This window comes from Diadema antillarum, unplaced genomic scaffold (assembly GCF_040938485.1).
Source record: "Diadema antillarum isolate AM-2024a unplaced genomic scaffold, OU_Dant_1.0 seq00001774_RagTag, whole genome shotgun sequence".
NCBI classification, from domain to species: domain Eukaryota; kingdom Metazoa; phylum Echinodermata; class Echinoidea; order Diadematoida; family Diadematidae; genus Diadema; species Diadema antillarum.
In genome coordinates this window covers 609,846-634,504 of record NW_027272455.1, presented here as the reverse complement: position 1 = coordinate 634,504, position 24,659 = coordinate 609,846, and the positions used below count along the sequence as shown (strand labels likewise).

The 24,659-nt window shown below is 38.4% G+C and overlaps 1 protein-coding gene across 1 annotated transcript; it reads right to left on the bottom strand.

Moving 5' to 3' along the window:
- Positions 1-1,950: 1,950 nt before the first annotated feature.
- Positions 1,951-21,813, bottom strand: LOC139712235 (MAU2 chromatid cohesion factor homolog). The gene is made up of 16 exons (XM_071624072.1): positions 21,554-21,813; positions 21,349-21,366; positions 19,411-19,476; positions 18,087-18,182; positions 16,814-16,936; positions 14,987-15,142; positions 13,470-13,545; positions 12,307-12,377; positions 10,981-11,175; positions 8,828-8,971; positions 7,467-7,550; positions 5,612-5,736; positions 4,905-5,016; positions 4,153-4,243; positions 3,194-3,321; positions 1,951-2,016 (listed from the first exon to the last, which is right to left on the bottom strand). The coding sequence occupies exons 1-16, from the start codon at positions 21,788-21,790 to the stop codon at positions 1,951-1,953; spliced, it is 1,788 nt and encodes a 595-aa protein (XP_071480173.1). The 5' UTR covers positions 21,791-21,813.
- Between the last annotated feature and the right edge of the window lie 2,846 nt (positions 21,814-24,659).

Sequence of the window (24,659 nt, the reverse complement as noted above, 5' to 3'; positions counted from 1 at the left end):
CCTGTGAGAACAGACATTGGAGTACCTCCGCTATCACTTGCCAGAGAAGCATATGCATAGCCCCTACTCAGGGATACATCATTGTAGCTTCTGGAGTTCAGCCACGTTAGTGAATTCAAGGACAGACAGACAATAGAGTACTGAACTGTGACATCATCGTCATTCAGCGCCATGGAAACTGGTTCTAAGTAACATCACGCAGCCCAATTTATCTGTGAACACAACGGTTGCTAACCATGCTTGTATCCAGTTCCAACCCACTGCCTGAAGCCTTGTGTGAGGATATCACATTTGGAACCAGCACTTAGCTATAACAGAAGACTGTGACATCATCACTTTGGTACTCTCTTGATTTGACATGCATCAGATGCACTAGAGCCACTCATCTTATCACAAATAAAGAAATAGACCATTAATGAGCAAGCTATCCTGCCTGTCTGATCAAACTGACTGTCATAATGGACATGAATTTATGAGGGCTAGGTTCTATAGATTACAACTATCTCATGAGCTTTGTTCATTTGGAGTTTACAAAATCACTTAACTTTTCAGTTTAATGTAATTAATACTTAATGCGATGAAATACAAAAATGTCCCACTAATCATTTCATGTCGGAATTTGTAAAAATGCATCTTCCACATGACATGTAGCAATAAATTTGTGATCACTTGTAAATACACCAGAATTACTCTATTCAATTACACCTTGGATGCAATATTTCTGCTGGGCTAACATTGGTCAAAGTTGCAATTCATTCTTTGAGGCAGGTAAAGAAAGTTTGCATTGCAAATAGAATTCCATATCCCAAAAAGACAAACTTAAGGGAGGTTTCTGTCATAATCAAGTTCACAATGGAATTACCAGTAATGATATGTGAATCCACATTTCCATGAAGAGAGTACTTCAAATGGCAAAACTGTCGATTTGTAAACATGATTATTATTCATAAAAATGCATAAAATCTGATTCAGTTTCACAGATTACACTTGATAGCAAGGAAATGCCATTGACAGACTGATTGTGTATTACAATCCTTGTGTCAGGAAGCAGCTAGCATTATGGGGGACAAACCCACATTGAAGCTGTCTGCCGCCCTCTGCAGTCTACTGTCAGTGTATGACAGCCGTAAACAACTCCCCAGTCAATGAGGTATGTGTCAGGCATGAAGAGACTAGATACTGCAAACAGAATGTCATGAGTAAGTCAGATAACACAATCCAAGATTCACCCATACAACAGGTAATTGGTTGGCTGGAATATTGTTGCTGTTTTTTTTCTTCAAAATTACATATTTTGTTAGTTGTTTTTGAACAGTGTTGGTTCAACTCAGCACACCTTACCACTGCCACATACCATTCTGCCAAACAAACAGAACAAGACCCATTGCACTGAACACACGTTCTGCGAGTAACCCATCTTCGCTTATCACTCTCCTCAAGCATTGTACAGTCAAGGTTGCTTGCAATCTCTTTGGACTCTGACGGAACAAGTGCTACTCCACTCTCAACTCTTGCGCAACAGTGCCCCGTAAACGAGATGGTACACACAATCGCACCTCGGCTTCATCCACAACCTCGTTTGCAGGGGAATGCCAAGTAACATTCCAAACGAAGGAAAACAGCGATGTCTCCCGTCCCAGGTTCAAATTGAATCGCTGGAAAACGTTGCATCTCCTTGTTTTGCAGGACGTAGATCCTGGTTGTTAACCAAGAGAGGCAGGCAGCAATCAGCGGGAGCAACATGCATCTTGCTTCTACAATCTGACAATGACAACTGCTGCAAAGCCTCTCTGAGATATTGTGGAAAGAAGTTCTTTTTTTCCCACCATTATCTTGGAGAGCCAAAGCGCTTCTGTCATCATCATCCCTGAGTCCATCCGTTAACTGGTTTTTCAATTCTATTTTTTTTGTCTTTGTGATATAGCAGCTCTGCTTGCATAGAAACATGCTCTATAAAATGCTTGTACTGGCTCCGTCCATCTGCAAGAGGTGTGGCGGAATAGGTCCATCTGTCCACTGCAACAGAAACAGACAATACTCTCAAAAACCATGTAGAGATAGACACATGTTAGCTCTCAAATACAGAGCATTTTAGTCATATCTTCAAGAGGAAAGCTGGCCACTTCTAATGCTGAGATGAATACATCATAGAAATGTATATATTACTCTGTGGTTAAATTGTCTCATGACTGAAATGATCAAAAGATTGAGTAAACAAGATTCTTGGCATATTGAATCTTACAGTATGGAACGTTTCTAAATCAGTTGACTGAGTTCATAAGTTTAAAGAACCCTTCACTACACACTTTGTGTCGGCATATATTTTCAGCTTTGACCAATGTATCATGCTCAAATATGCACAAATCATAGGATTGTGTAAGGACTGCTTGGTGATAACTGTCAACAGAACAGATGAAACGTTGATAACATGGGCGCTATTGTGCACAAGAAGAAAACAATTAAAGGCCCTGTAGCACGGGGATCCATGGAGTGGGAAGGCTGGCCCGGCTTGGATATATTCGAGAATCCCCATCACTAACTGTGTATGCTTTATCACTGATTTCTGTGACACACACACCTGAAGAATCTCCACTGGCGTCAACTCTTACCAACTAGTGAACACTTTGATGCACATATTTGCTGACCAGAGCTATTCGTGGTTTTCGAATATACCCCAGAGGGCAGTAAATGAATCAGGCCACCCATGAATCCCCACACTACCGGGTCTTCAAACAGGAGAGAGGCAACACGGCTTTGATTTTGGTTGATATAATGTTATGAGTTCATTTCATTTCCCACTTGTTCCTATAACATCTATAAAAGTTAGCATTCTTCGAATGACTTTGTAAATGTACTTCATTCGTCTGAAACAGCACTGTTGTGGAACATGATTTAGGGGCTTCAAGTATTTTTTTCTTTCATTCTTTTCCATGACTACAGGTACAGATATTCTGTGAACATGCACAATTAGGAACTGTAAGTCAAAATGAGATGGCTAATGGTAGCAAACAGAAAATGAAAGAGCAGAATGAATATGCCACACTATTTTTGGTTATGCGATCCCCAATCAAAGCTTACTAAAATTGATGGGGGGGGGGGGGGGGGTCCATCAGGGGAGTCCACTTCCCTGCACCAATTCTCACATTGCACCCTACCAAGGAATGAAGGGGCAGGTTACTCTGGGAGAACTTACATGTATGAGGTTGTGCTCTGGCTGCTGGGAGGACTGGAAGTGGTCAGACAGGAGCTGTTGTGAGAAGGAGCTGTGCATTTGGTAGCCCTCGCTCTGCCTCACAGGGTCCCCCGTCATGTGGTACAGATCTGGAGGGGGAGGAGCAAAGCAGAATGCACCATGTTGCTAAGCTTACAAACTAAAACAACAGTAAATCTACCAAACATTTCCAACTCCATCATCTTAATTTTTTTCTTTTTCATTTAGCAACTCCATTGCAGAATTGATTGTGATCAGTACCATGCTCTGTTTTTGGTGTTTTTTAAAGTGTATGCACTTAATAACAGTGAGATAGTTTACAGTCCCATTAACCCGTTAACCAGTTGAGGACGGAATAATATTGCTACAACATGCATTTTCCATGGACACCTGCCCAAGTATACTTAGGACTCATCCTTAACCCGTTGAGGACGAGTCCTGAGTATACTGGGGCATGTGTCCAAGGAAAACGTGTGTTTAGCAAAATCAGTCCGTCCTCAACATGTTAACTAACTACATCTTTAAGCCCTAAAATTGACAGGGAAAGTTTACTCCATGTTTTAAGAGCAATGCCCTAAAAATAATGAAATAGTGAAAATCATGTATGCAGTTTAGATGAGGTGATGACATCATCTCTTGACATCATCACATTCAAATTTATAAATATTTTCTCCCGTAGATAATTCAAGAAACTTTAAAATTACCAAGTTCTTATTGAATACATTTAAAAACTCAGGATCCAGTCTACCCCCACTAGTTGTTGTTGTTGCTCACATTTGCCAATTTTGGAAAAAAGCTAATATTGGGAATAACCTTTGTGGTAGAGGTATGCACAGAATTTGAACACACTAGTACTCTAGTCTTTATGTGCGGGCTTGCAAATGAAAGACTACTACAAGTTTTGACTCTCTGTCAAAGACCATTCACTGATGATTTGTTACCTCTGAGGAGTGCTGAGGCCCAGAGCTGTATATGCATGTCTGGAATCTTCCCTGCAAGCTGCATTGCTGGCAACACCATGTTCTGACTCTCCTATGTGATGGGGAATCACAAAGTTTCATTAGACATTGTATATCAATGATGATGGTGATGATGGTGATGATGATGATGATGACGATGAAGACGACGATGATGATGATGAAGAAGAAGACTTAGCACATAATGTATCGTGTATCCTCTTTTGTAAACAATCTATGATAGGGAAATGCCTTTATCATGAAACTTTGCCAAAATTCTCTGCACTAAATTAAGGCCCTGCAATATATACTTAATCCCGCACAGTAACATAATACATCACTCGATTACCAAATCAGAGAGAGTAAACTCTTTTGTCCTTGCAGGAAATACAGTTCATTGTGTACGATTGATGTGCAGTGTTTCTGTGGACTTTGTTTGATGCTGAAAGAATGATTACATGAAGCTGCAGTATCTCTGTCCAGATGGTGGGACATTTATGTGAAAAGAAACTTTGGTGTCTCACTGGTACAGGTAGGAACAATACATAGCTCTTCTTTTCATAATACACCATTCTCCAATTCATATTTTACTTAAAACCATCAGTCCATAGTAGAATGCAAACAGAAGCCACTGCTTGCAAAAATCTTATACCTCTAAACTCCGTTGATGGCAGTAACAAACCTTGACAAGCCTTGTTACGATAGATTTGACGTAGGCATCTCTACAGCGCACTTACCCTGTTATTTCCTAATGACAGAAATATGTGCCCGAGAAGAACCAATGAACATGCTGTTAATCTGTTCAAGTCTTCTTCATTTGCCATCTTCAGCGTTTCTCGAAGATATCTCCTGCAAAGTACACACAGTAATAACACCAACACAGGAACTATTTCACTGGTATCTCAACACAGGAACACACACACACACACACACACACACCTGCAGACAAGTGAGCACTGGTGAGCATATACACACACAAATTTGAAAAAGTATGTCATCCTATTAATTCCAATACATGGAACAAAATACACTCATGAAATTGTATGTTATACTGATGGGACATAACGTAGTCATTTCAGTCTACCAGGTACTCGCTTTTGTTGGAACACTACCAATACTAGTCTCAACAATCTGATGCATCAGATCAATGAAACATCAATACAAAACTCAAACTGGCATTCTATTTCATCTGCACTATCCAGTACAAAGATTCGCAGCTCATTTGCACTATGCCGCACAAACAATAATGATGGAAATCTTTGAGGAAAGTAAGAACCTGCTGTCCATTGGATTACAGAATCCCAGATTCCTTTAAATTTCATTGCGGTGCAAACATTGAGAGATTACAATGTGTTAACATGGAAACACACTCACATCAAGGACAATTGCACTTTTGATAAATGGCATTAATTTTCTTTGTTTGGCAAGTGATATTGCTACTTACTTGGCCTCATTGTACTTGGCTTGGAAAAAAGCCTGCAAGCCCTTCACATAGAAACCGGCTGCTTTGAGACTGTGTGCATGAATGTGTGTTGTCTCAGGGTTTACTCTCTCTAAGAGTGCTAATAACTGTGGAATTGGGAGAAAAAAAACAGAGGCAGAGCAAAACAAAAACTTTACATTACTGATATCTTTGACATTACATTCATATATACAGATGATTCCGTACTCTGTAGGATATTGAAGATTCTTTATGTAACCCAGTATACGAAACCTGACACAAAGGGGTAAGCCTCACTTACACTGTATTCCTATCATTAAACATTGTGCCACATTGACTGTTGCCTACACCTGACTTGTACATCGTCACCAGAATGACTAAACTTCATATTTATATACAGATATACAGATGGTTCCATACTCTGTAGGGTATTGAAGTTTCTTTATGTAACCGAGTATATGAAACCTGACACTAAGCCTATCTTATTCCTTTCATTAACATTGTGCCACATTGACTGTTACCTACACCTGACTCGTACATCGTCACCCGAATGACTAAACTTCATATTTATATACAGATATACAGATGGTTCCATACTCTGTAGGGTATTGAAGTTTCTTTATGTAACCGAGTATATGAAACCTGACACTAAGCCTATCTTATTCCTATCATTAACATTGTGCCACATTGGCTGTTACCTACACCTGACTCGTACATCATCACCAGAATGACTAAACTTCATATTTCAACTGGCATATATAAAAAATCCTCCTACCTCGATTTTGAATATCAAAAATACTGATTTGAGTTTTAAACAATGCTATCATCAATGTAATCTTAAACAATGTCTCTACATTATTTGACAACACCAACAATACTATTTTGCTCAAATATTGCAAAAATGAAAATACTGTTTTGATCTCCTGAAATAATTTGAGAGACACAAGGTCTTGTCACCCCAGGGACAACATGTGTCTTTGTTACATCTTGCCACTCTTCAATCCTGTAGCTTCCCCAGAAGCAAGTCATGGACACAGAATATTTTGTAAATACACATCTTTAAACAAAGTCAAGCAACATGTGCCCTAAAGCTTAAAAAGAAAAGATTCTAAGTGCATGGATTCTGAAAATTGCTGTTAGCTACATGTAGATAGGTATTGCCACTAAAAATGCATTCAACTGATTTTATTGTGACAAGTGTCTGTTGTAACAGAGCACTCCCCTTTGATGCCACCAAAACTACAAAGCTAAGGAACAGTCATACTGTAAAGACTGTCTACAGAATCAGAAATAATGACAATTGAAACAAATATAATGATGTCAAACTACAATTATCAAAATTGATTCCAAGTGGTGAATTGTGCATCATAGACAACAGCATTAGTGTTTACAAATGACAAAATAGGTATTACACCTGGATTAATAGCCTAATTTGACCTTCTGTGCCTCAGTCAATCACAAACAAATAAAAAAAAAGTCCCTCTTGCAGTTAAATCTCTGTACATAACTTATAACCTAAAATTCATTGCATTTAAGTGGCAAAGACAGGCAGAAAAGTGGCAAAGATGGGCAGAAAAATGCTTAATATTCCATACAGTGCACTCCCGTTTTAACGAACATGATTATAATGAAATTCCGGCTACAATGAAGTAAAAATTCAGGCTGCAACATTATTTGCTTTATGTATTTTATTGTTGATTTGTTTGGTTACAACGAAATTTCGATATAACGAAAGAAAATTGCCAGTCCCAAGGACTTCATAATTACAGGAGTCCACTGTATATATCACAGCTACAAGAGGTCTTTCACTTTGAGAATTTGTTGGATGTCTCCCAAACATATTGTATTCTCTCCTCACCTCTTGTTGCCTGCTGCCAGACCGGAGGTAGACTATTGCCAGGTTGAGGGAAATGAACTGCCACAGCTCTGTTTGTGTTGTTAACTGTTGAAAAGAGATTTTTTAAAAATGAGACAAATTTTAGCCTTATACATCCAACAACTGTTGAACACAGACTGAAACAAAAGACAAGTCAGCATGATAAATCAAACATTGTCCCACAGAACCCATCAGTGCTTTCTCTGTTTTGGCAGAAAACTGATTCATTGAGATAACCTGAACAATCTTCGATTCGCAAGTTTCAATGCTAACCTTCCAGATGCTACATTGACTATGTCACTTTATTTTGAGATTACTGATTTTCAAAGGTTCATTTTGCCTTGTAAATCACTGCCCTGAAATGAAGATGCAGGTCACAGACATGAATATTTTATCCAGCAAAACAAATGAAAGTACAAACATTTTATATGGCCCTATTACAGTACATTCACATAATGGTCTAAAATGTCAATGACTTCTGATTACCTGATTTCAATTTTGGATTCTCACCAATTTATTTCATTCACTCATCTCCCACTGCCCCCCCACCCCCCACCCCCACCCCCCCCCCCCAAACACAAACACACACACACACACACAAACAGAGGAAGAAGCAAACACATGCATCAAATCTCATTATATCTTGTTACACAATCTGTCTGTATAACATGCTGTTTTAATTGCAGTTGAAAATGATACACCCAATGTAGTTCTCGATCTAGTTGGTGCCACTATTTAACTTCACATACTCTTAATTAAGATCCTCCTCTCAAAAAAAAACCTTCTCTATTCATGAGTCAGTCAACACCACCATAATACTTCCTCCTCCTCTCCACTTGACCTATTGTTTTCTACTCCCATTCAAAAACCCTATTATCAGGATGGCTGGACACTCTTTTTTTTTAAAGCTTACATCATTCCTCTCTTGATCATGCCTCCCATTGTCAGAAGAAACAAAAAACTCACCCCCTCCCTCTTATAGGTTTACTTTGGTACTTCCTGCTTATCCTCACTAAGAAATGCATGGGGTCTCCAAAGAATGCCTATCCTTGAGCAATATTTTTGGAAAATAGAATCAGAACATAGAATTCATGTATATATCAGCTCTCTCTGTTGTAACTTTGTTGCATGATTTTATGACAGAATTCAGATCATGGAGTTTACCCTTGATACACTGATGAAATGCATTTATATATATATATATATATTAGCATAAAAAAGGGTACACAGTTTATTGTTATCTAACAATACACAGAAGTGTTTTGCATGAAGTTTTCTTCACAATAAGCCATGGGTGAGGATACACCAAGAGTACAAACTGGCGTCATGCAGGCTTCACTCACCCTTAGTGCTGTGTTGAACTGTGCCTCAGCACTGTCCATACAGTTCATGGACATGGAGTAGAGACCTAGCAGAGTGTGCAGCTGTGCTCTGTGCAAGTTGAAGAGCCGCGGGTTCTGGGAACACACCTGGCAGGCTTGTGAAATCTGTACAGAAATTATAATGAGCACTGATGACAGGGCATGCCAACATACTTGTTAGTATTTTCATTGCAAATGAGCAAAAAGGAAGTAGGATATAATCACATAGATGCACCTTCTGATGCACTTGTTGTGTGACTTTCGTTGTTTAGGTCTGGCATAGGAAACATCAACACTCTGCTTCTCAACTGAATGTATGAACTAAAATTAAGACTCTGTATCTTTTTTTTTTTCTTTCATGCCTAATACAGGAACAATCTGTAAGCCTATGAGGAATGCTACGCTACAAGAAGTTTAATGGATATGTTAGAGACCCATGGATGCATCTAAAGTATCAAAACTAGAACCAAAATGGTTTTCACTCTACTAAAAGTCATCCCACATACTGCCCCCTTCAAGTTCTAAATTGAGAGTTGGCAAAACTTTTTCTGCCATTAACGTGTCAATGCACCAGCTTACAACAAGGTGTGAAGATAAAGGTTGATGAACTTCCCCTGATTATGCAAACGAATGTAAAAAAAAAACAAGGCAATCGCCAAATTGTGTCTCGCCCATTCGCGTACAAGGAATTAATATTTTTTATAACTCCCAGAAGTCAATTGACCTGCTTATGACCTTTGACCTTGTGGTGACCTTCAATACCCTAAGGGACATTTACTATCCAAGTTTGGTCACAAACGGACAAAGGGATCAAAAGTAATGAGCCACAATCACAACGCGCCATAAAAACATAACATTGGGCTCTGAAAGTTTGTTGACCCCTGTCTGTGACCTTTGACCTTGTGACGACCTTCACCTCCCCAAGGGACATGTTCCATCCAAGTTTGGTCACAAATGGACAAAGGGATCAAAAGTTATGAGCCATAAACGAAATGCACCCTAAAAACTTAACATTCGGCCCTATAAGTTCGTTGACCCCTGTCTGTAACCTTTGACCTTGTGGTTACCTTCAACTTCCCAAGAGACATCTACCATCACCCAAGTTTGATTGCCATTGTAGCAACATGTGCTGAGTTATGTGTGATCAGAGAGTCTTGCAAGTAAACTTTAACGTATGACCTCAAATGACCTTTGACCTTATCATGTGACCTCTTACGGCACCATAACATGAAGGTACCCCAAGTGCATCCATCACCCAAGTTTGATTGCTATTGTAGCAACATGTGTCGAGTTACGAGTGATAAGAGAGTCTTGCAAGTAAACTTTAACGTATGACCTCAAATGACCTTTGACCGTATCCTGTGACCTCCAACGGCACCATAACATGAAGGTACCCCCAGTGCATATATGACCCAAGTTAGGTTGTAATCCAAGCAACTTATGTGAAGTTATTTGTCAAAAGAGAGTCTTGCAGGTAAACTTTAACATAGAAAAGAGGGTCTTGCACATACCCTTTAATATATGACCTCAAATGACCTTTGACCTCATCACATGACCTCTGACAACACCATAACATGAAGATACCCCTAGTGCTTCTATCACCCAAGTGTGGCTGCCATTGCTGTAACAGTTGCCAAGTTATGCATCATAAGAGAGTCTTGCAGGTAAACTTTAACATTTGTGACGGACGACGGACGACGGACGGACGACGGACGACGGACGGACGACGGACGGACGACGGACGACGGACGGACGACGGACGGACGACGGACGGACGCCATTTGGATCCCTTAGTCTCGCCTTCACCTCCGGTGGGCGAGACAAAAATGAGGGCTTTGAATCTGTTTATAAGTCACCATAGTCCCTTTCTTTCTCACTGTGTTCATTAAGCATTAAAAGAAATAAGCACAGTCCAAAGATCTTGTACTAATAATGACTGCCAACACACAGCCCTATTCGCACATCAACATTAATCAACATTTGCGTCTTGCAAATGATGTTGCAGTCATAGAGCCAGTAGCACTACGGAATGATAGAACAAGAAAGGTTCGAGCTCTGCTACCAAAACACGATTTGATAACATTTTGCCCCTCCAGAGATGCTGAGGAGAAATATCAGAGCCTGCATCATCTCACCTCTTGCACCGCCAGTGACTTTTGGCCCATGACGAGTCGGCACATGATGATGTGCTCCAGCAGCATCAGTTGGAAGGAGGAGAGGATGGGGTGCGAGTCCAGGATCTTCAGCTTGCTGATCTGGAGCAGGGCCTTGTCTGTGTACTTCTGTGCCTTGTCCATGTAGCCGGCCTGCATCGAGTGCATCACTGTGACCTGTTGGATAGACATGGATCATCAAGCAATCAGGACTCTGGTATGCTGCCTTCAAATATGCTCCCCCACCCCCATTCCACAATAACTGCATGATATCTACATTTATTTAATCCACGTAGCATGAATCATCTTTAGCATGAATAATCCCACAGAAATACGGGTCCAGATATTTGGGACTTCACATCACAGGAAATGCACTTTCATCACCCTACTATCAATTCCATCAAAGGGATGCTTCTACGCAATGAAATTGATTTGTTAAGAGCACAATAATTATGGCTGATGGTAGCTATTTCACATCAATGATACATAAAGGACAGGTGTTTTGTCTCAAGTAAATACGCTAGTAAAACGATGACTTGATGAATATTGATGTACAAATATTTTAGAGGGAGTCTGTAAAATATTAACTGATGCATATTTAGCTGGCCACAAAGTTCAGCAAAGCGCATTTCTTTCCAGCTTTTCCACCTTTTCAAATGATTTTGTTGCTTTGCATTAAAGGGATCATATAGTTTTGGTTGAGACCTAATTTCAGGTTTCTAACATTTTTTGGTGAGATAATAAGAAACCTCTTATGAAATACGAAAGAGCATGTAATTCCATGAGGAATTCAACATTTATTTGATGAAAATTGGTTTTGAAATGGCTGAGATATCCAAAACAGAGCGATTCTAATAAGTGTGGGACCCACACTTTATTACGATCGCTTTGTTTTACTTTGTTTTTGGATGTTTCAGTCATTCCAAACCTGATGTTAATCATATAAACTTTGAATTCCTCTTAGAATGGTATGCTCTGTACTATTTCATAAGTGTTTTCTTGGTATCTTGCAAACAGTTAAAAGCCCAATTCTCATCTCCACCAATACTGTACTATCCCTTTAATATGGTACTTTTTGAGACATCATCATTTTATACTTTTGATTTTTGTCACCGTACCTTTTTCTTTTAATCTCTTCCTCTCCTGCTTGCAAAATGTTGTGATACTGAGAAGAATACATATTTCACTCAATAAATATGCACTGTATCTTTTAAAGAATGTGATGTCTAACGCATCTTGGGGCACTGACAGATCAAGAGGAACCCTCACAGTGGTCCAACTGTAAAAACAATAACATGAAGCACTTACCAGGTAGACTAAGACACACATGTGTTCTTTGGGTAGCCAGTGGAACTGATCTGCAGGGTTTCCTGATTCATCTGTACAGAACATACAAACAAAGTGTTACTGGTGGCTTCATAACATCCTACACAACCATATAAGAAATATGTTATTGTCACAAGACAAGTTCTAGAATGTGACCAATGGTGAATGTCAGGGGAAAATTTTCACACTAATATTTGATTAGCAATTTCAGCTGATGCCAGGAAAATTGTTCCCTGAATGTACAACCAGGTCACATGACCTTGTATTCATTTCATACAAAATGCACTCAGTACAGTTCCTACCCAACACACAACACACAAGACAGCCAAATCTTCAGCACACTTAATACTACATGTGATGAGGTACACAAGATGATCATCTGTTAAATGGAGCCGTATAAAATTTTCTGTCATGTCAGCGAGTTGCGATGTGCGCCTGTATTACTATTGGCCAACATTGACATCATTGATGTGGTACTTGATACCAACAAATCATGCAGCAAGGTAAAATCCCATTGACTGAAGTCATATTAGTGCTAGTTTTGATACGATAGACCTGTCATGCAAATCAAATAATACATGATTTAAAGTTGTGCTTTGTGAGCTTATTAGCAACACTGGCAAACACCCTCACATGCCCACTGCATCACATCAACACACTCACAGTTGTACATCACTTACATATAGTACTGTAAAACCAGACATTTTTGTGTGCATGAAACTTTCAAAATTTTGTGAGGAGTCAATATTTACGAAAGTAAAACGCATGCATAAGTGTCTGTATACACAATGCACTGAATGCAGTAACATTTCATGACAGTTTCATGCTGCAAAAAAAAAGGCTGTTGGCTCCAATTCGTGACAGTTTCATGTCAGAATCTGTCTGGTTTCACAGTATTATAATCACGTCTTCAGTGCATATCAGTAGCAAGCTACTATAATTTGAATCATGTGGTTTGCTGTAATTAGGATTGTCATGCAAGCACACTACCCTGCTGCTGACCTGAGATACAATATACCATCTCTCAAGAGAACACTAGCACGCTTTGTAAATGAGAGCAAAGTATCATATGCAATGCATGTTCCCATGATTGACTGCATCAATTCAACCTGGACTGGCAAAGTATGTGCACAGACTTGACGTACCTCCTTCACTCTGTAACACGGTGACACTCTGAATGGCTTGCTGGAGTTGCTTCAGAGCAGGTTTGACACTCTTCACCTGTGGACATAATCAAAGAAAGATACAGTGAGTTTATATGGACAGCTTCTCCTGATGGCATCCCAATGCTCAGCCATAAATACATGTCTACAAAGACCACCCATGGGAGACTTTTCACTGTCCCATTCCTCTGCTTCTACGTAAGTAAAAAAAAAAAAAAAAAGAGTGGAAATCCCCTTAAACATGTGGACGAGCTGATTTTGCTTTAACACAGTTTCCCATAGACACCTGCCATCTTCAATGGGTTAAGGAATCATTTGTTGAAGACCATCATCATTCCAAACATGATGGCATTGATGACCCATTGATTGGCGGAAACTAACAATGACCCAAAGTATTACCCCTGTAAAATGAATGCAGTATATGCAGGTATAGCCCAAGTGATATGTGACTCAGAACAGGTTGCTCGTGGTAAGCATTGGTAGTAAACTAACACAGGCCCAAAGTATTAACCAAACAAATTTTCAGAGTGGAATTCCCCATAAAGGAATTATTTGCTGCAAATCATCATTTTTCCATACATGATGGTTTTGATCACCCAATGATTGGCCCAAAGTAGTACCCCTCATCAATGAATGCAATGTACACAGGTTTTGCCACAGTAATGCATGCAGTAATTCAGAACTTAGTTGCTAGTGGTATGCAATCTAGTTAACTCATGCTAATGACTGTGGATCGGAATCACAAATTAATACAGACTTGCAACATTTTGCCCACTTCCCGAATTGCAAAATATCTGCACTCACACATAAAAACAAAATATGGCCCATACAGTAAATTTATCCATGCAGTAAATAACATTACAATGTGAAGCACTGGCCCCTGACAGTTAAACTTAAAGGACAAGTCCCTTCATATACATGTCGATTCAGTGAATGCAGCAATATTAGTAGAACACGTCAGTGAAAGTTTGGGGAAAATCAGACAATCCATTCAAAAGTTATGATTTTTTTGTAAAAGTACCTGCGCAGTCACTGCTGGATGAGAAGACTACTACAGTGTATGATGTTACATGCATAGAACGATATAAGGAAAATATAAAGAGAATTTCACAAAATTTTATTCTTTGAAAAAAGTGCACATTTCCTCGACTTGTCACTGACGTATGTTAAGTAATATTATTCCCCCACCCTCTGAGAGAGGCAAGTCAAGTGTTCTTTTATTATGCGAGAAAAGTGAAAATATGTTGAATTTGCTTTACATTTTCTTTATATCATTGCACAAATGTGACATCACAAGCTGTAGTAGCCTTCTCATCCAGCAGTGACTGAGCAGAAACTATGAAACTTCATAACTTTTGAAAAGGTTTTCTGATTTTCCTGAAACCTTCACAGATGTATTCTGTTAATACTGCTGCATTCACTCAACCCACAGGTGTATGAAGGTGGACTTGTGCTGTAAGTTGTATCTCTCTTACTGCCACAGATCCCCAACTCCTCACCTGTCCTGCCATAAGATAGTGACAGACTTGCAGCACCATGAAGTAGACCTTGAGGGACTCCTTGTTGGTTGGCGTGCCCTGGTAGGACCCGATGACATTACCACACAGCGACAGCACTGGGTCCACCTCCCCGTACTTCTTGTCTACTAATAACAACTGTTGGGGAATAGGATGAATAGACATGAAATACAGGGAATATTGATTGCATTTCTACAAAAGTGTCACTGAGCATGTAATACCACGCTCACCCAGTAAAAAAAGGGAGAGAGAGAACTAATAGTAGCTAGGACCACATCTACTATTCATCAACAATGCATCAAACTATGAAAAACTGAGTGTCATCATTTTAAAACACAGGAGGTACACATGTAAATTATCAAACCTTACAAGTTTCAGAGTCTTTAATAGTACTGTCCATCAAGCTTTCAGTGCTCCAGTGCAAATTGAAAATTTAAAGCTTTTAGTTCCAGGAACCCTACGTAAAGCTTACACAACCCAACACACACAAAAACACAAACAAGAACACAAACACAAATAATAAACTAGAAATGTCGCTATGGCGACTGTTATGCCTCCGCCATAATGCATGATTCTCCTAATAGGTCTAGATAGTACATGTGGACAATGTGTGATTACATTTTCACAAAACTGGCAAAATATTGAAATGACAAGTTTGTCACAAATGTGTTGAATGTTCACCTTCCTTGACCTTGGTTTAATTGGATGAATAGGAGAGCATGTATTTGGGGATTTAAGGACTTTAACTTGACTTTGACCCATTCATACATTTATGCATTGAGTAATTTTCATGGTACCGGTATGGAGAAAAAGTGCAATTTCTGTACTGAATAGTAAATTGTTACCATGTTCATCTGGCCTTTGACCCTAAAATTCATAAGATAATGACTTTCAGGTAGAACATGCATAGATATGCAGTAAGTTTCCCAATAAATTGAGCCACTTCTGAGATATGGAGGAAAAAGTTAGTTCAGCACTTTCACTTGATCTTTGACCTTTTGACCTTTGAGGCAATAAAAAAGAAAAAGAAAAAAAACTCTCCAGAGAATTTCTATTAGGTTACACATGCATACACCAAGTGTAAAAAAAAATACTAATCCTGCTGGCATTGCATGAACATGAGGGAAATAGTAAAATTTTGAAGTGTTGCACTTGACCTTTGACCCCTGACCTTTGACCCATGAACCCTACATTCTCTAGATAATCACTGCCAGTCAGTACATGTATATATACTATGTTCCATGAAGATACAACTGTACCTTGAACAATTTTCCAATTTACAGAGAAAAAAAAGAAGTTTTAATACTTTTACTCGACCTTTTGACCTTTGACCTTTGACCTCATGACCCAAACTTTCACCAGAGAATCTAAATTGGGTAATACATGCATACACTAAGTTACAAGAAAATATCTTCAGGCATTGCATAGATATGGTGGAAATAGTGAAATTTTATGTATTTGACCTTGACCTTTTGACCTTTGACCTTGAGCACGTGCACCCAAAAGTTGATAGGCACAACTTCACCCCCTAATACACATACATGCAAGTTTCATTAGGATACCTCAACAGCTTTTGATAGTTACCTTGTCCACAAAATTCATTACGGACGGACGGAAAGACGGACGGACGGACGGAAGGACGGACGGACGGACGGAAGGACGGACGGACGGACGGACGGACGGACAACCCGAAAACATAATGCCTCCGGCACCACTTCGTGGCGAAGGCATAAAAACATACAAAAAAGCAAACTAACAAATGAACAAACAAACAAATGAAAGAACAAACAAAACTGTGGCAACACTTACAACTCCCTGGCTGAGTAGGAACAAGGCTTGTGTGTAGACCGAGCCAACCACCACAGCATACTCAGCCCCAACTCGTAGCAGGTCACACGCTGAGACAAAATCCTTTTCATGTGCATGGATTTGCTGCATGGCACAAAAATAACAGTATTGGTACTTCAGCCAAGTAGTCAAGGTTATTGAATTATGAACAAATGAAAGGGGAAGGTAGAGCCATGTAACACGTCCATTCATTAAGGTCCACATCATACGTACGGTAATTACAATTTCCCCCTTTTTTTGTGGCAAATCTTCTGATGTTTCCATGTGTGAGAGCCACAGGAGTACCAACATAAAAAATTCATGGTAAATTTTGGGGGTTTAAAGTGTCTACACTGCTGTATTACCATGAGAAGACATATAACAGCCAATCATTTGGGGGAATAGGGGGAAAAAATTGACAGCAGTAATTATAGGATTTACACTATAACTGTATATACTTCGTTATCTTATTCATACCAGCAACTAGAGATCTCATCACTTGATGTGAGTTTGAAGAATGAGTAGGAACTTGCCACTCATGTCTAATCTGAATATGACTCAGCTGTGTGTTGATGGCACACATACAACACTTGATGTGCCGTACATTTTAACTATTAATTTTTAGTGCTTCACAAGGTGGAGTAAACAATTATCTTTCAATAAAGCTCTTTGTTCACGAATAATCACTTCTTTTTTCACAGAATTGACAAAAGTCTCTTGATTGCTTACTTACAACTAATTCCTAGATTAGCAACACAGATGTAATTCCAGCACTATTGGTACATTAAGTCATTGGGGTAAAAAGACCTCATATCTCAATTGGCATGCTGTAAAGCAAGAAATATTTGCTGTATTAAATTTTCGTGAATTGCTGCTGAAATCCAATGCATTGTAGTGTCGGCAAGAACTTTTGTCCGTATTTTAGTTTAGTGAATCTTGGCTCTTGCGAAATTCACGAAATTTAAATGCATGCCAAAAATTCTGGCTGTACAGTTCAAATTAAAAGACCTCCTTACTCAATTTTGAATAACAAATCCAAAACAAACTGTAATCTAAAATAAGATGTCTACTTTATTTGAGGTCTACATTGATGTTATTTGGCAAAAATGTTGCATTTTTTTTCTCTCCCGAAAATTAAAGATTTTGAGAAACAAGGTATTGTCAACTCAGAGAATATACATGTCATACAAATGTAGTTGTCTTTTATGCTCTCTGTACAGCTAACACAGTCTGCTGGAGTAATGCTGGAACTTACTGCTAATTGAAAGAGTAATCTACACCGCCAGAATGCAGCCTGTTGTGAAATGCTGATGGCTTTCCTCAGGATTTGTTTGGCCTGATGTAACTGATTCTGCAGAATAAAAGAAAGTGTTGCAAATCAAGTTGCGATGACAAACATGTACTCAACCTCACAATACCCATAACTTTTAATTTGTCATGTCTCATTTATAACTTACTTGTATTTTTCCAATGTCCACTCCCAAAGATGCACTAAAATCCAGATTCCCATGCTAAAAAGGTATCGTATCTACTGAATTGACACATGGTGGCAATAGCCAATTACCATTCAGCATCTCTGACTGGCGCCATAGTAGTCCCATATATTGGTAACTGAGTATGTTGCTGTTTAATGACTCAGAACTTATGTGTACCTCCATTGTACATCCAAAAGCTAAAAGCAGAAATCAACAATACTAAACTCTCCCTGATAAACCAAATCTGTGTCATTTATTTTCTATTTACCTTTTTTGTTCATTCTACCATTAATCACTGTGGCACAACAGTCTGATAAACTGCCCTTCATCCACATACAAATTGTAAATGACCTATTATTCACTGTTTTTTAGTAATGGCCATGATATGCATGTTCATTGTGCATATGTATGCCTATGATTTCATTTCTTGGCTATTACTTGAAAACACTAATCAGTGGTTACCGGTATATTTACACATCCATCAAAGGCAATTTGTCAATCAGCTGCTATAAAAGCAACTTGATGTAAGAATCATTAATTTGAAAAATTATTTCATGTTCTACACTTGCCTTGCCACAAAACTTCAACGGTGAGAAATTTACTGTTGTAGCAAAATGATAACAAAGATTAGAAAGAAACTACAAATGTACAAGAGGCAAGGGGGAAAAAGCAGTCTAAGGTACACAACATCATTATATGGGGGGGGGGGGTGGGACTTTAGAAACAAAGAGCTTCTCTCCAATCTTGAGGTCAATATTACAGAGCTTGGCTATCTTGCCTGATATCCATGACATTTCACTATAGGGAAATTATTATTTTTCTTTCTTTCTTTCTTTTTACATTTTACGTTATACATTTCATCAAGTTTATTTAAATGCAGAGAAAAGTGAGCGTGTAAAAGCATACAGACACTGATATTTTGGCGACTGGCCAGTTGAAGACTGATGAAAATGTTGCAAGTAAGTGTAGTTACACTTTCATTCACTCTTTCTGCGGATGAGTTAAATTCAGTACATGCACTTTACAAGGGCTAGATATGATAATGCCATGTGCATAATATGTCTCATTACACCAAGAGCAGTGTATGGTACAATTTTGTATTACCTGTTGCTCATGTATACTCGCAAGAAGACTGGCAGCTTCAAACTTGACTTCATCAAAGTTGGGAATCTGTATGATTATCTGTCAAGGAACTTTCATTGAACTCAATCAAGAATCATGATTGCATGCAGTTAGAATATGTACAAATAATCACTCATGACTGAGTAACATGACTATCAGATCTGTGTCAGTGAAAGTGGGATCATACAACAAAACGCACTGTGCACATTGATTGATTTTACACAGTAAAAAAAAATAATTCATTCTATCTACATTGTAGATACACATGAACACAAGGCAGAGACTGTCAATACTGGTATTACATGTATGTCCCATGTCTTCAATCTTATTTGCAACTTGCTGAAATTTGACTGATGTAAAAAAGTATCAAAACGAGTGATGCAACATACCTTTGCACTGTACTTCTGTCTTTCAAACAACAAAATCAGAAGTTTAACAAAGAACTGCTGCATAACATTCATGGTCTTTGGCCTATTACAGATACATGACAAAGGAATCAAGTACATGGAATACATTCTGATGGCTTATCATCTATCAAATGTTGAATTTCATAAGAAGTTTTTACATCACTTAAAATGTCAGCTTTTGTAAAAATTGTCTATTTTGACATTTTTACATCATGCATATTGACAGGTAACTCATCTTTGCACAGCCATACATACAAACAAAGGTTTGTTCCAATGCCTCGAGCAATTCATGCGTCTCACCTATGCGCCAAATGATTAACAGACAACCACAGGTATCATGATGTCTCCTTTACCACAGTGTGGCAATAAATAACCTTTCACAGGAATACTATTACTGTAAACAAAGGAAGCAAATCTCCTATGAACCAAAGTTGAGTGTTGCTCTACCAGGGCTGATCAACGTACACCATCAAGATCAAGATCCTGCAATTGCAAAGTAATGCAATGTGATAGGAGCCGACTTCACAAAGACTTGAAAAAGAAAGCATCTCCAAATAGCAGTACAATGTCAAGATATTTAGTTGCATCAAGCTGTAGCAGACAAAAGTCTGAACATGGTAACTTGTTATGTACATTCATTTTGATCAAAATTGAACTACTCTGTACATAATAATGAATTGATGTGCATTTTGCCTCGGATTTGACAGAAATTTATGAATGGGATTCAGGAGAGATGAAATAGAAATTAGAACTGTCCAGGTGTGATCTTCAAGCTTTAAATCATGATTAAAATCCATCCATACTAAATTTGGTTCAAACAAAGTAGCCATGTAGCCAAGTAGCACTTCATTTCTTTTGTGAACTGTACTGTAGCTCTGTAGGCTACTTACTTGTAAGTTGTAGTGACTAGTGTCGGTGGTACTGGTAGGGATACCATGGGGGTTCTTGTAAATTGGTTACACTTACATAAGTTACAACTCTTGCAAATTATTACATTTTGCGACATTTCTTCCATGTATTTACAGAGTTACTAAGTATTTTAAGGTTTATATGAATGATAACTGGGAATAGTGATAATAGCACCAGAAATGTTTGAAAATGATCATAGGATCTCGTTGTTGCTGGCATATCTTTCAAATCATGTACCTTATACATTGTTGCCAATTTGAAAAGATTATAATATTCAATAGTTTTAACATGAAAAAAAAATCACCTAACTTTATTTGTACAATCTGACAGCAATTTTACATACAAGGAAGTTGAAGAGTGGAATAAACTGTATCAGAGCAATTTATCGCTTTCATTTTCATTGACCTACAGCTACGATCTTGTGACCAGCAGCGTCCGGGAGCATTGACAAAGTACACTCACTACCGCTACTTGCTGCACATCGAGCATACTTGACCCTACGGCCGCACTGAATCACACACAGCGACTTGGCTCATTCATAATACACGCACTCTGTACAGCAGTTGCGTCTCATACGGTATACACATTGCTATGGAAAGGATACACTCTGTGCCATGGCCCACTGTGAAGAAAGATGCGAAAACAAACAAGTTTTATTTCAAAATTCAAAGAGAACAAACGATACTGGCACTTCAAGAAATGTCTAACTAGATAGTTCATATTTAGAGATTACATCCAGTACAACTGGACAAAGCATACGTGATGGTAGAGCTCGAGGAAATGAAAACGAGTGAAAATAGTGTACTCACAGCCTTGTCCAAATGAGTCCGCGCTAAATCAATGTTCTTCGTATGCGTGAACAATAAACTGCCCATCTGTAGATGAGTTCTAGCTTCGATGTGAGGCGGTGGTTTGAACTGCAGAATTGACTGCATGCAGTGAATGCAATGCTTGATTTTCGGCGGGCTAGCAGTCCTAAATGTTTCACTTAGGCCCAACAAGGCGATGTACCAAGAATCAGTTTTCACACTCGGAACGGACGCCATTTTCCTACGCTTTCTGACCTTCGTTCTCTTGCCGTTTTCCTCGTCAAAATTGCGCTTGTGGTCTAGCGCCAGCTCTAGTTGACGTCATGGAAAATTGAGGTTTCCTGATTATTTCTGGCTACTCGTACACATACGTTATGTGCGAAGCGTGTTTGCTACACAGATTTGAGTGGGCGTAGAGCTTCGGCGACTTTCTGCCCGTGTGGAAAGCTAGCTTGGGATTGCGAGCTCGGCCGCGTTTCGCAGGTTCGTGTGCAGCAGTTAGCGATGGTACAAGCAAGAATTCCGAGTTGTGATTTGAATAGAAATCGAAGGATTTACCGATTAAAGATGGACGAAATATTTATCGGGCTGAGTCATCGCTGTTTCCAACTTTATTCTTTCTTTCTTTTTTATTTCCTTGCATACCTACGCAAAAGACTGTGCTGGCAATGTGCTGAACTGTCAAATCAAGAAGGGGCATGAAATTCCGGCATAGAGTTTTCTGCATCTCCATGAATTATTTTAATCGCTTTAGCATTTTATACAACAGCCCTTCTTGTAAATTAGCTTCAAATTGATCAAGCTGTTGATTGACAAATTATCGATAGACAACTAATGTATGCAGCCATGTACTGGTTTGCTGATTATTTTTTAATATAATAATATATGACTTTACAATCACTTAACCAGATACAGATGCCGTAGAAAGAAAAAAAAAAGAAACACGTCCTAATAAAAACGGAAAGTGCACGCTATGAACAGCACAACCAACCAACCAACCAACCAACCAACCAACCAACCAAACAAACAAACAAACAAACAAACAAACAAACAAACAAACAAACAAACAAACAAACAAATAAACAAACAAACAAACAAACACATAAATGTACACACAAATATGAAGAAAAGAACTGCTGTTAAAGTTTTGCTTTATAGAATTATCAATTTTACAAATTATCGCAGAGCCGGATCAACGTTTTTCAACTGAGTGAGGGGGCCGACTTAATGGGAACAGGGACGTAGATTCGTTTGATGGAGGGGTGGGGAATTTTGACACTTCCCTCCCAAATAGGTTGTCACTAGAAGAGAAAAAAAGGTCTTCACAGTTTTGGCTGCCACTACCAACATCGCCTGAAACAAAAAACAAACAAACAAACAAAAAAACAACGTCAAACCTTATATCATTTCCTGCACACAAAAAAAGTGGAGAAAAAAGGTCTTAAAAAGTGCAAAAGTCACACCCTACTACCATAGCTTTTGAAAAAATAAAATGCCCCCCCCCCCCCCGCCGGTTGGGCCGGTCCTGCATCTAGATGAGATGAATCGGGTTTACATTATCCAAGAGTCCCTTTTGTTTCTCAGCGAATACCGTACTGACAATGACAATGACAATGACAATGACAATGACAATGACAATGACAAGGACAATGACAATGACAATGACAATGACAATTTTATTTATCTCATGTCACCCAATCAGGGTATTGGAGATAACCATGTGAATTATACATTTGAGATTACATATCGACAAAAAAAAACAACAACAAACAAACAAACAAACAAACAAAAACCAAAAAAAAACCCAAAAAAATATATATAATAAATAAAGAAAGAAAGAAAGAAAAATAAAAATAAATAATTATGAAAAAGTACAATGAAGGTACATAAATTTACTGGGGAAAAAAAAGAAAGAAAAAAAAGTTGTATAATGCTATGCAATTAACCAAATAACCAAATAACTAAATCTGTAACATAACTGTACAAGAAAAAATAATAAAACAATGCAAAAACAGGGATGGTCCTGGTTGGCACCAGTAAATGATGATACAATGCGGAAAATTGATATTCGAAAATGACAAATCAGACAGGAAATTAACATTATAGTAACAATGTTTACCATAAGTTTTCTATGAGTTCTTGAAAAAAATCATTATTTTATGACAAAACTTAACTAAATTAGAACGTGTTCTAGGATTGCAGGAGTTAAACATTTGTTCCATTTTCAACGTATTGGGTCTAGTAACAAAATATTTTTAAAGATATAATTGCCTATCGTTGTCGAAAACAGGGCATTCAAATAGGTAATGAAATTCGTCACCTAGTGTATTCATATCACAAAGACTACAGATCCTCATGTTCCTGGGAGTATCTGTGTATCTCCCAGAAACAATTGGTAAGTGATGGTTTGAACACCTAAACCTACAAAGAATAATTCTATCCCTCTTCGGGAGTTCAATCAAATAATTCTCAATATCAGAATTTAGTGATTGTGTGAATATACGATAAGTCTTGGTTTGTGAATTATCAAAGATAGTGAACGACAAATTTTGTTTGTGTATATCAACGAGTCGGCGCTCTACCGATGCTTTGATCCATTCACGACTTGTAGTTTCACACGTGTTCCACAGGTTGTTCATACCTATATTATCAAGCGTCGTGTGTATTTTCATGAGCCATGGTGAGCGATAGATATTTCGTTCAAAAAGTAATTTCAGTATCAAGTAGATTTCACCAGATAGTTTACTTTGTCCACTATGTACAAGATTGCTCCAAAAGTTTATCATTCTACTTTCAATGTATTTTTCTAATTTCAGCCTTCGACTAAACTTCGTACTAAACTTTCGACCAATAAGAATGGACACTTATATACGCGCTTGTACCACGTGCACAGGGCGTAGTTGTATGTGCGCACACGCTTACTAAATTGCGCAACGCAAGGAAGGCCTCGATAAGAATGACTCCACGTTGTATTCCTGCAATGACATACCACCAGTAATATACCGGTGTAAACGCATACTAGTATTATTCTGTGCATGTTTCCAATCACTCGTAGTGCACTATCACAGTGTTATGACAGTGTTATATTTGTGTTAAGATTTTTCGA